Source organism: Echinococcus granulosus (genome assembly GCF_000524195.1).
Source record: "Echinococcus granulosus chromosome Unknown EG_S00022, whole genome shotgun sequence".
In the NCBI taxonomy this organism is placed as follows: domain Eukaryota; kingdom Metazoa; phylum Platyhelminthes; class Cestoda; order Cyclophyllidea; family Taeniidae; genus Echinococcus; species Echinococcus granulosus.
The window spans coordinates 896,888-907,999 of NW_020170402.1; the positions used below are offsets into that span (position 1 = coordinate 896,888).

Sequence of the window (11,112 nt, forward strand, 5' to 3'; positions counted from 1 at the left end):
ATTTTAACAAAGGTAACATTATTTCAATTTATCGGATCAATCAAATTAAGAAGCAATAAAGTTTTTGCTAGTCTTTTTCTCAGCAATTAAAGTGGTCAAAAAGCCTTGCCATTCACTGCTAGTAACCTAAATCGGTCACCCGAAACGGTGTTCTTCCGTTACACTGGCGAAAGCCGGTTTGATTGTATAAGGGATGCACTATGCAAAAAATAATTACGGTTAATGCCTCCACGCCTTGTTTCTCAATCTCATCTTTGGTTTTTTTTAAGGATTTGGATATGTTCCCTAATTGATAGTGAACATTTTGAGCCACAGGCTCGTAAAATTATGATTTCTTGTTTAGTTGCCTGTTTGACTATGCAAATACTTAAGTCTTCCAGGGTGCTGGCAGCCCCAATTCTTCCTTTTGCTGGTAAATATGCTCTTCCTTAATATCTTGGCTCGCTTTGACATCCTAGAAAGCCCAAATTAAAATTATGTTGTTGGCTACTAGTGCAGCGTCCCGGGCCTCCCTGAAGACAAAAGAAGACACAACACTCAGGCAGAATATATAGTCAGCGCAGAGAAGGTGTCTGAGCTATCGGCATGGCTTAAAAGGCCAGCCCATCCAGTGAGGTACAAGGGGGCTAATTCAAAGTACAAAAGTGGTGCCTCACCAGTGCCGAGGGATAAACTACTATCGTTTTAAATAGCCACCCTCCTCTTTTGAGCGTCGTCCCTGGCGCTCCCACAGGTCAACCTCCCGCGTCAGCCATTACAACGTAGTCGGTGCAGCAAAGAAACACCCACAAGCCGACCGTGCCAGTCACCAAATTAGCGCGCAACTGAGGGGATACGTGACCTCAACGTCGCTGATCCCTCCTGGCGAATTGGCTGGGTCTGGAGTTTCGTCCGGTTTAGGGATTTGATTCAGGACGGGGAGTTGCGTCGGCCATCATGTGTACCCATAGATGGATGTAGGAACACTGGCCTAAGAGTAGATTTGAGTAAGGAAGTACAAGATTTAAAACAGGTCCATGGGGAACGGTAGGGGAAATCTGTAACGAAACTTCCAGATGGTTCACGGCTAGTGTCGCTTCAGTTGTTAGTAGCTTTTCTGCAGAACACGGGACTGGGAGAGATGCCGAAGGTGGACGTCAACATCAACCCTTCTATTAGGGGTCATCACCATTCTCCCATTCGTGGCATATGTACTTCTTCTGCTCGACTAAGGCTTATCACGCAGAAGTGGAAAATCAGGCTACATGTCCTTTAAAATCGGGTTCGCTTTCCACTGCCACCAATGTAGCGTCCCAAGACTCCCTGAAGACGAAAGAAGACAAAATACTCGGACAGAATATGTGTATTCAGCTCAGAGAAGGTGTCTGGACTATTGGCATGGCCCAAAAGGCCAGCCCACCCAGGAAGGTACAAGGGGGCTACTTCATAGTACAAAAGTGGCGCTTCACCAATACAGAAGGATAAACCACTATCGCATTACAACTAGCGTTGATATTTTTAAAAACTGATCTGAAGACAGTTGCACTTTGGGTCGCCTTAACGTGGCTCTGCAGCTCCAATAAATTTAGGAAATTACCTTAGCTTTTTTACTTAAGCGAAACCATTTGGCATGCGTTTGATGTTGGAAACTCTGTCAACTTTGAGTCTTATTACTATTCATGCATTGTCCACCGTAAAAGTCGGAAATTGGCAACTACATTCTAGGAAAACTCGTCAAACGAAGTTTCACTGCAAGTCAGAAAACTTCTAAATGGAAAATAGGCTCCCCTTATGTGACAAAAAATATGTGACTTGAAGAGACTAATGGGATACAAGTGAAAATATAATAAAAAAATAACAGGATTTTAAGTCTTTTACATAAAACAGAGCATCTATATTACATCCGAAAATCATGAATTACTTCACAGACTTTAAGTCCGTAAAGACAGCTATATTCGGAACGAATTCTCCAAAATTTTACAATTAAAGAAGATAGCGAAACACTGCATTGACCTCGGGTCAACGAATTAGGCGAAAACAGTCAATCTGTTGTTAGGGTTAAGGCATTATTATTTTTCTTCACCTAGGAACCAGTTGGCAATGTTTTTTGTAGCTGTAAATGCTTGGAAACTGACACAAAGGGTGAACGCTTTACTTAGGAGTAAGAACCCTGCTTTTTCTAAGTGATTTTTGAATCAAATTCGCTAATTTTTTTTCCCAAAAAGGTTAAATAAAATCGAGTTAAATCCGCTTTTGATCAGTAATTTTGTTAAACCTTTAATTTGGAAATTGGCAGAAGGCCAAGGTCCTACCTCAGCTTTCAGGGTTCAGCTATGGCCTGGTTCGAAAATGACAACAAAAATGTGTAAAACAATATTTCTGATCAAACAAATCTATGTCAATAAGCGCAAATAACTTTTTTTGCTCAGGAAATGTAACAATTCTCTCCCGTTTTATAACGAACTGGAATAATTAAAGCAATGAACATTCGGGACCTGTGCTTTTTTCACTTCATGAATGATTTATCAGAGCAGTTGTGAGAATAGAAATGAATTCTTTGTCTAGATTTGGTGCTAATCTACTTAAATTTTTTTGTGTTTGCGAATAACCTCGTGTTTTATAAGGATGGAGACAATTTTCATCCACAGTTTAAAAACAGAGCAATCTAATCCAATCGCATAATGCTTATTATTTACTCGAATGCTCGAAATTTCAACTTCTCAGCCACTTTATTAAGAATAAGTAGTAACGACTTAAGTTAGGCGCATTCAATGCTACAATGGTCACAAGACTTATTCATAGACTAACTTCTCGAGCGAGCCTAGCCTCCGCAGGTTGCATTTCACTGCTCTTTTGTGCGTGGGTATTTTAGGTTCTTCTCTCCTACCTTGACTAATTACGGCTTCTAAGAAGATCTGTAGTGCTACAGTAAAACATGACCAGTCAATTCGATTGCGATCCATTTAAAAGGTGATGCTTTTGTGTGAGTGGGAAGCGTCGTTACCTGCTAAGGAATTCTCCAGCATCAGCAGTACTAGTCGGAGCATCGTTCGTTCTCTCCACGCAATATGACGATTTCCCTAATTATAAATTCTAAGTTTTGATCTCAGAGAGCAAGATAAATAGCTCTAACCTTTTGATTTCATACTACAGTTTAGTCTTGGTATGCTATTTGAACGGATTTTCAAATGTTCTCATTTTGTTAGCTTTTAAATTTTTTTCTCTAAGTCTAGACTATTAATCACAGAAAGGGAGTTGTCGGTAGGTTGATTCCCTTCACTGCGGTTGCAGCAGTTTGAGTCCCTTAAGTGCCGCCAACCTTTTGCTAATATTCAGAAACAATTTATTGGCAAATGATAAAGGATTTTGTTTTGAGCCCTTTCCTTTATACACTAGGATTCAGCTTGTCATATTTGGTATTTTTTTGCCGTTTTTTTCATTTTTAAACCAAAAAAGGAAGTGATTTTAACTTATAGAATATAAGGTAAGAATAAAACTTATTTTGCTTTATTGTGCAAGTTTTATTAAGAAATAAATTGTTTAAGGATTCATTTAAATCTTCCTTTCGGTTGACGAGAGGAGTGGACTGAGACCTCGCTTTACAAATTGTGTCCTCTTTAAAGAAAACGCCTTCTGCTTAATGTGATGTAAGCTTATTCACCTTTCAGTCAAAGTTTTGGCTAGGAAGAGTAGTTTACATACGTGACTTGCTCAAGAGGAGATTGTGAGACATTAAATATCCACTATGAAACAAAAGTGTCTTAGGAAAGATGAATAATTAATTAGAGGACACATCATTTACTTAAATGGGTAAAAGTGCAAGCCTATATCTTACTAAAAAACTTTATGAATTTAGAAGCTGTTTGCAACTCCAGACTAGGATAGAGGTGGAAGGTCTGGTCTTTGCATTTATTCATTTTTATTTATACAAACCAATAAGTACAGTTGGTGTGCCGTACCCTTGAAGAATGCCTTCGCTAAAGGAGTGTTGCTGGTGACCGATGGATGGTTGGATTGACTGTTTGCCAGAGTTCGAAGTTTCATGCACTTTATATTTTTTTTTTGATAATCATGTGAAAGAATTACTGATTTTTAACAGTTAGGGTTGATAGTTCCTCAGTGTATTGTTGAGTTGGTGTTATAATACCTATACTATTTATTATTTATATAAATTATTGCAAAATTTACATTAATGATTAAAATCGCGATGTCGGTATCTGAATTTATGCGACATGTATTCAATTTATAAAGGGTTCTTGGATCAAAGTAGAGTTTTTTTTTAATTACTGCTTTTAAAATGGAGTATCATCGTGGTGGTATCATTACACACATCAGTCAGACCCTGTTACCAATGCACATTACTTGTCGTGGGTCAGTACAGACACTTTATGAAGCGGCCATAAAATAAAGGAAGTGGCTGTAAGCATGAAGAAGTATGTCATAATGAAGTTATTAGGGAACGAAGGATACCTGCTGACAAAGTCAACACACTCAAGTTAGCAATGAAATATTTGAATAGCGCAAATATTACAAGGTCTATCGTTTGTCTGCTAAAGGCAATCGACCTCACCGTCATGGACAATCAATGCACAAGCAGTTATTCTAGAATGGAGATAGGGTCAATGACAAATCTCTCCTGGCTGTTGCCTTCCTTAGTATTAGATACTGCAGTGAATAGTGCAATTTTTAATATTCTCTCGTTTCTCTCACCATAGACTCACGAGCCTTAATTTGGATCGAACTTCGCCTGTGGTCATCTTTTTTATATTTAGGAGTAAAGCGTGACTCAGAAGGAGCTGTACTAATGTGGGCAAGGTGTCATCTATCAATGTTGTGACGGTAACGTGATTAAGATTTTGATTAGCCAGGCAGATCACCTTAGAGCACTAAGGTCGGAATTCGTTTTAAGTTTACACACTTTGATTGTAGTTTTTACTTATCCTATATCACTGTTGGACAAACTTATTCCAGTCTACGAGTCAGTAGATGTGTGCTGGTTTGAAGTTATCCCATTTGCTAGTAACTCAGAATTATTTTTTTCCCAAAACAAATCATCTCCAAGTTAAACATATCTGCTAAAATCAAACATTTTTGAGAAGCGGCAGATATTACCCGGGTACGTTTTTTGCATAAATGTTGATTCTTTACCTTACGTAAATTAACTCAGAACTGTTTTGTTAAGTATTGCATTAAAAGAACGTATTTAGCTAATGGATTTAATAAACTTATTTAAAGGGCTTAGATATCATTATAGTCTTTAGTATTGCCTTAATGTGACATGAAGAATCACGTATGTTGCTAACACACAGAAGGATCAACAGGGTCTCAACATGGTTCCGATGACCACGCCATAAAGTGGGGTGTAATTAGTGGAGACCCAAACATCCGTGTAGTTTAGCGTGCAGTTAAACAAAGTACCAAGCTAATGCAATCGCAATAGCTACTGTAAAATACCATTCTTCTCGAATTTCTCTCCCAAATTTGTCTTCTTAACGACACTACAGTAATAGTATCATGGTTTTTTTAACTCACATAGATGAGGCTGCTATTATAGTGCACTTGGGAAAAAGAGCTTTCCTTAAATAACAAAATTCTTGATTAGCATTAGTTATTGCCCTTGAATGCCTACTCATGCTGTCATCCAATCCAATCGCCTTCATCATACGAAGCGGTCATTCATTGGTCAATTAACTTGTATAAAATTAAGTCTTGTTCTTTTCAGCGTGCAATACTATCAAGTATTACAAAAAATTATGTAAGTTTTTGAGCACTTTGTTTGTTTTTACACAAATAGCTACCAAGCTAAGTGCCTGCTATAACTAGTCTTTGTGTCGCGCGTGAGTCAATAATGCATTAAATTGGGTAACTCGAAACGACCAAGGTTAAGACCTTTCTGATGCGCTCTTAACTACCCTGATTTGATGCTTTGTCTTTTATTAATTTAATACAAACTTTCTACTTTGGTGTAATAGTTATTCTAACCAATTTATTTCTGCGCTATCACAAAAAGCGGTTGGTAGTTGTGTTGAAACTCCAAAATTTGCACAGCTCTATGCAATCACTGGTACGAGATTAGATCGAACCCTGTAGAACAAGCTCAAAACAGTAGCTAGTGGTGATTTAGGGTCTACGTTGGTGTTTTACTTATTCCACAAGTCTTTTACTGACGGTTTGTTGCGGAAAAAAAACGAAGTAAATCCATTTACGCAGAAGAAAAAAACCTCTTCTAACTTTTTTGACAGTTTGACTATCAGGTCTTAGTATCAACATAAAAAGGGAATAATTTTGGTTTTTAGCATTTTATTAAATTAAATTAAACCCTTTTTGAAGTTGATCTCGCTTTGTTTCTTTTTTGTGCAATCCACTAAGCCTATTGTTTTGTGGATGTGGCTAATGGCGTCATTATAAATCCGCGTCATTTCGGTGAAAATCATAGAAAAAGGTTATTTATTTAACCAATTTGTGGGAATTTTAAGCTTGATAATATTCACGACACCACAGATAACTGAACAATAAAAACGGAAACTCAACTAAAATCGCCTCATACTCTTGCTGCCCTTAAACTTGAATTCTGTAATCGCTCAAGGGTTATTCATGCAATCTTTTAGACCCCCGTAAAGTACTTAATGCCATATTACATGAAGTGTTTGCCTTCCAGAAGTTAAACATTTTGAACACCTTAAAGAGGTATTTGAGAGAGTGAGCGTGGTCATAAGCAAAACCATTGCCAAGCCCATTTTCATTTTTTAAGTGAAGCATCACTTACAACACTTTACTGCGCCCTTGATTCGTGACCCAATTGATAATTAACTTTGGCTTGAATATTTAATCGTCCATTCCTCCACCCATTGGTGCCATAGGATGCCCGTCTTTTGGGAGGGATGGAGTTGATGTCTTTTAAAAAAATCATTTTTCTCATGTGGTCAACAAGCACCCGCATGATGGGAGAGTGAAAGATGATTCACAGTGATCAAATGACCTGAGTAAAAAAGGAAAATAAAATCAAACTCTTATTTATTTTTCTATATTCAGTGAGAATGTAATAAAGCAATAATCGTTTCTATTCAGCGAAAATTCTGACGACACTTCGGGTGATTTTCAATCAGGATTAGAAAGACGCAGTTAAATTGTTGGTCTCCCTCTAAAGGCAAATAGAAGTCTTTTTTACTTTATTCATTTAAGTCCCATAAGAACGTGTGGTGGCCACCCCCTCCCTGTGTAAGCCCAAGCAAAACTTTTTATAGACATGCAAAAGGGCCTTTGGCTTGTTGACGGGAATGACATGGCCAAAACACAAAATTTATTTAACTCCAAGACTGTCAGATACTTTCTATTATTGTTTTTGCATAAAGAGAGTTTCACGCACTTCTCCATAAATATGACAGCCTTTTGCTTGTCAATATTATAAGCAGTTTCAAGCAGTTCCATATTCTTAGATCGGTTCCGATAGTTTTGTCCGTTCTTACTTTTGCCTTTAGGATAAAGCAGGTATGCTTCGTTTTTGCCGCAGCTTTGGTCTTGTACTCTCAAGTTTTGAGTGCTGCTTCACCCGCTGGAGAAGAACTTGTCTCTCTTCTCGTTTGCAGGTTAGCTAATACCATTAAAACAATTCCTTTTCTACCCATTACTTATTTTGGCCTGGTACTCTAAATTGATACCCCTTAAACGATGTCCATGACTTAGAGTTTGCTTTTTATTTTAGGACGTGTGATGGGATTTTTCCAAGATCAGCCTGTTTGGAATCCCAAGAAATCCGAAGCACCTGCTTGCAAAAAATTCTTGAAGAGGAGGAATTGTTTTCACGTAAGCTTATCCTTAATGTTGATCATGGATAGGGGTGACTTTCCGAGGGATGTTGTCAAATAATAGTGGAAGCGCCTTCCGCATGTTAACACACCTGAAATTTGATTGATTGGGATGTCAGCACACTGACTACCAACATTCTTGATCTGTATGGATTATGAAAACTTAATAAAATTTTTGTCGTATAGCTCAAAAGGAAAAATGTGTTTGGTTTATAGAAATAATTGCTAAGTCAGATATCTTATCAGCACTACGGGAAATGTGTCTTTTTCCCTTTTTAATCCACAGTTGAAAGGAGTACAAAACGCTGTAAGGCTATGTTTCATTTTCTTTTCCAAAAATTCTGGACAATTGCAGTTTACAAGTAGTTTTGTTATGCCTTAAGAAGGAAGAGAAAAGTTTCACTTAGCTTTGAGATAGCTACATTCCTTCGTCTGTAAGAGAAATTAAATAAGGCAAAAGAAATGTAGCAGCTTGTTTAATGAGTAAATGGGAAATAAAAATTTTGTAAGAGCATAAATTTGTCGTGTAATCCAACTTAGTTTATTGAAGACGCTAAAACACCACTTCCAGGCGAAGTTGAAGGACAAAAATATGTATTTTTTTTTATAAAAGTTCATTTTGGGCTCTGTTACGACTATTCCAATCAAATATCATCCAGATTTGGCATCAAAGTTTATTTTTTTTTGATATTTCTGGTCGTTTTGTATATTCCTAAGAGTTTCAAAAATGCGTATTCGAATATAATTTTTTATGTAAATGTTGCGAAAGTTAATAGTCATTCCAGAGTTAACCCATTTATGAGGTTACCAGAAATTATCTAATTGGGAATACATTCTAAGCGACGATTTTGCGGACATCGGCCGAAGTTACTATGGTTTACTATGGTTTATGGTTTTCCTCTCTTATGGATGGTGAACTTTTCGCCACACTGCGTTGCTGCATATCCGACAAATTCTGTCACTACCACAAAGTTTTCCCAACCCTTACAACTTATAATAAATGTCGCCTTTTAGAGATTTCAAAGCGTCGGGGCTTCATTGGCAAACGTGGTGCTAGATTGCAGAAGAGGCGTGGATTCATTGGCTAAATCGAAGAGAGGAGTCCCACAAAATCGCAACATTTACACAATTATCCCAACTTTTGCTATTACACTTCTACTTTCTCTCTTCCCTCTCATTTCTTCCTTACCTCTGCTCCCCACCCCATTCTTTTGGCATTGGAACGGTAACATCGTGCAATACCTGGTTTTGCAGATCGTCTTTAGTTCGAATTTATAAAAAGATAATAATAATGAATACTAAGTAAGACATCTTCCAGCCTCTAACAGCCTTGAGTACTCCCTCCAGCAGCTGCTTTCCAGAAGGATTGGCAAACTGCGTCAACAAAGATTAGCGGTTCCTTACGCATTTAGAGTAGAGGTTTTAGTGCTAGTTACTAAAGATTGGATGGGCTTGAGATTATTCATTTATCAGATGAATGGGAAGGAAGGTTCTTCGAAATATCCAAGCCTAATCAAGGCCACGCAAGTTCAAAATTTAGCCTATGACGTCTGCCGCCTAAAAACAATTTCCTGCTTGTATAAAATAGTTTTTTTCTTTTTTTAGTCGCTCCTTTATTTTGATTTTGTGTATGCGCAGATTTGTTAGTAAATTATGTGGCTGAAGATCGCAAAAAGTGCTTTCACTTCTGCAGAGTCAGAGACTTTTATAGGGGTGTAAATTTGTTGCGAAAGTGAGAAAATCAACTCAAAGAGATGACTGTTTATTGGGTTAACTAAGAGCTAGATGGGTTTTAAGTTATTGCTGAAAACCTTTCAGTGATTTTGACGCATTTTGCTCTAAAAGCATCTGTGTTTTGCAGTGTTTTTTAATGATCGTACTAAAATTATGCAAATGCAGAAGGTTTATTTGTGATATCTTATCTTCAATAATAAAAAAGAATGACCCTAGGTCACCATATACAAGAAGGCTTTGCCCCACCAAAAAGAAGGTCTTTGGTGTACTAGGCTCTATATTTTTCTGTCCCACCTTAACCTTCATACCCTTGAAACTAGAAGACGAATTGGACTGGGGGCTTGTTTCATTCAGTATCGGATGAACGAAGTGGAGCAGAAATCACAACTGAGCGTGTTCAGGGAGTGTTTCCTCCTCCTCGGGGTTTGACGACATCCAGCTCGTCATGACATTTGTTTGCCAACCGCTTCTAGCCCAAAAGCACATTTGGTTCCCATAAGAATCTGTAAGCTTTTTTAATTTCATCCAAAGGTGATTTTTCCAAAAGACTTGTAAAGACATGTAAAGACTTAGGATGCTCACATTAAAATTTGTGACCACCTAGTTTCTTTTACCTCAACCCTGCAATATCTTGATAATGTGAAGCCGCGACTTCAGTGACAGGATCATGAAGCAGACCACAATTCGATTTCGGCGATTTGTGGCTCTTCTTCAAGTAGTATTGGAGTGGATGGTGAGCGGATAGCCTTCATGTAAGAACATAGTTTTGGGTGGATTAAACCACTGTACTGAGATTATTTGAAGGGATTTTTTGAAGCTCTTCCTTGATGCACAGTATTTAAACTTCGAATGATCTAACCAAAAACAATTAGTAAGGAGTTGATGGCTAAAAAATACTCAGTCAGAGACAATATTGGTCTATTGTTTTCGTCTAATTCTGAATTCTGTGAGTTTATGCAGATCTTATAGTTAAAAGCGCAATTGTAATTCTTAAATCGTTTACGACGTGACCTTTCTGTTTCCCTCTCTGAGTCGAAACGAGTTCATGCTCCTGACTTAAGTACTTTTTAGCTATGTCTCTAGGGTATTGTACCCCCCTGTATTTAAGTAATTTTTGACTGGGATTTTATCTTGGTGTTAAAAGGTCGATGTTTCTTTTTTTCACCTCAGTCTTCATAGCCTTAAATCAAGCAGACAAGTTGGGTCAGGACATCCTTTATTTGGTAGCGGATAAATAGTAGAGTACAGATGTCACAGCGCATTTCCTCCTCGAAGGCCGATGGTGTTCGATCTGTCTGGAGGTTCACATTTTTGACCGCCTCTAGCTTGACAGACATGCAAACTAACATGCATTAGGTCAACTTTTTGATCAGTGTATAGTCCTCATCTTTAAAATAGTAGGTGCTTTAAATTTACTGAGCTTTAAACATTTCATTTCTAAATTTATTTTAAATTTTGGCTTAATATATTTAGTTCATCCCAAGAATTAAATGCTTAGTAGAAAAAAGAGACTACTGTGTAATGAACTGTTAATTTTCTGTGAAACGGTCTTTTACGAATTTTGCATAATTTAAGGGTGCATACACTTCAAAAA

General features: G+C 37.6%; 2 protein-coding genes across 2 annotated transcripts in view; both read left to right on the forward strand. All coding sequences in view use genetic code 11, as the record gives it.

Moving 5' to 3' along the window:
- Positions 1-222: 222 nt before the first annotated feature.
- EGR_03942 (hypothetical protein) lies at positions 223-5,045 on the forward strand (the record flags this gene model as incomplete). The annotated part of the gene is made up of 6 exons (XM_024493191.1): positions 223-412; positions 1,596-1,734; positions 2,067-2,121; positions 3,133-3,180; positions 3,213-3,240; positions 4,909-5,045. 6 exons carry the CDS (start codon positions 223-225, stop codon positions 5,043-5,045), a joined length of 597 nt encoding a protein of 198 aa, XP_024352463.1.
- Positions 5,046-8,271: 3,226 nt separating this feature from the next.
- The window catches only part of EGR_03943 (hypothetical protein), a gene marked incomplete at both ends in the record, with an annotated part of 3,473 nt that continues 632 nt past the window's right edge, over positions 8,272-11,112 (forward strand). Inside the window, 3 exons of the mRNA XM_024493192.1 lie at positions 8,272-8,289; positions 8,325-8,552; positions 9,390-9,426. Coding sequence (XP_024352464.1) covers positions 8,272-8,289; positions 8,325-8,552; positions 9,390-9,426 — 283 coding nt within the window. The remainder of the gene's footprint in view (positions 8,290-8,324; positions 8,553-9,389; positions 9,427-11,112) is intronic.